The sequence below is a fragment of the Etheostoma spectabile genome, chromosome 24, assembly GCF_008692095.1.
Source record: "Etheostoma spectabile isolate EspeVRDwgs_2016 chromosome 24, UIUC_Espe_1.0, whole genome shotgun sequence".
Taxonomy (NCBI): Eukaryota; Metazoa; Chordata; class Actinopteri; order Perciformes; family Percidae; genus Etheostoma; species Etheostoma spectabile.
In genome coordinates, this window is record NC_045756.1 from 338,981 (window position 1) to 339,878 (window position 898).

The following is an 898-nucleotide window of genomic DNA, read 5'->3' on the forward strand; positions in this document are numbered from 1 at the left end:
CTCCTCCCCCTTGTTGTGTCTCCCCAGCGAGGGCTGCAGACGAGAAAACACCTTGAAGAACGTCGGATGCCGAAAGTATGCGTTCAACTCGCTGCAGCTCAAGGCCTTCCCCAAGCATTACCGCCCCCCCGACGGCACCTACGGGAAAGTGGAAACCTGATTGGCCGTCTGCGGGAGGACTAATACTGGACGGTGTAGGTAATTTGATTTGAGAAGGCCGAGATGGGGGCGCCACGTCAGCTCGTTACAGTCTCAGAGGGTTTGGATTAGATTTATTTGAAGGTAGACTCAGTGATTCAGTGTCACACTAATAAACAGTTGCTCCTTCCTTTAAAACAAGTCTCGGATTCCCACCACCTCGGTGTGATAACTGTTGTGTAACAGTAGTTACTGATGCCGTATCACGCACAACACGCTGACTACATGAATGTAAATAAACAGCACTGCCTCACCCCCCCCCCCCCGATCGGGGTCCGCTCCACTGTGATCACCATCAGCCACACACACACGTTTATATCATGCTCCACCATCTGAATCAATAAAACCACATGTTTAAATTCAATTATATACAGTATAAATAAAACTATTATGTATTTTCAGCCCACCGTTTGGACACATTTGTTGTTTTTTTACTTCATTCATTACGTCGGCGAGTGTCTGTCTATGTAGTTTGGATGTTTTCCAAAGACTTGCATAAAATATTAAGGCTTTGTGTGTGTGTGTGTGTGTGGGGGGGGGGGGGGGGGGGATGACTCATCATTCAGACAATAAGGTTTGCGTGAATTTATATTTGTAATTGTTATCAACAGATCTCATAATTATAGCACAGACAGAGGCTCGCAGCCCCAAGCCCAAGATGTTAATCTTCAAAAATGTAGCACAAATATATTTTTGTTTT

At 45.5% G+C, this 898-nt stretch overlaps 1 protein-coding gene across 1 annotated transcript in view; it reads left to right on the forward strand.

The window, feature by feature from the left end:
• inpp4ab (inositol polyphosphate-4-phosphatase type I Ab) overlaps positions 1 to 898 on the forward strand; it is a 41,750-nt gene extending 40,852 nt beyond the window's left edge. Inside the window, 1 exon segment of the mRNA XM_032506367.1 lies at positions 28 to 898. Within this exon segment, the coding sequence (XP_032362258.1) occupies positions 28 to 160 (133 nt within the window). The 3' untranslated portion in view covers positions 161 to 898.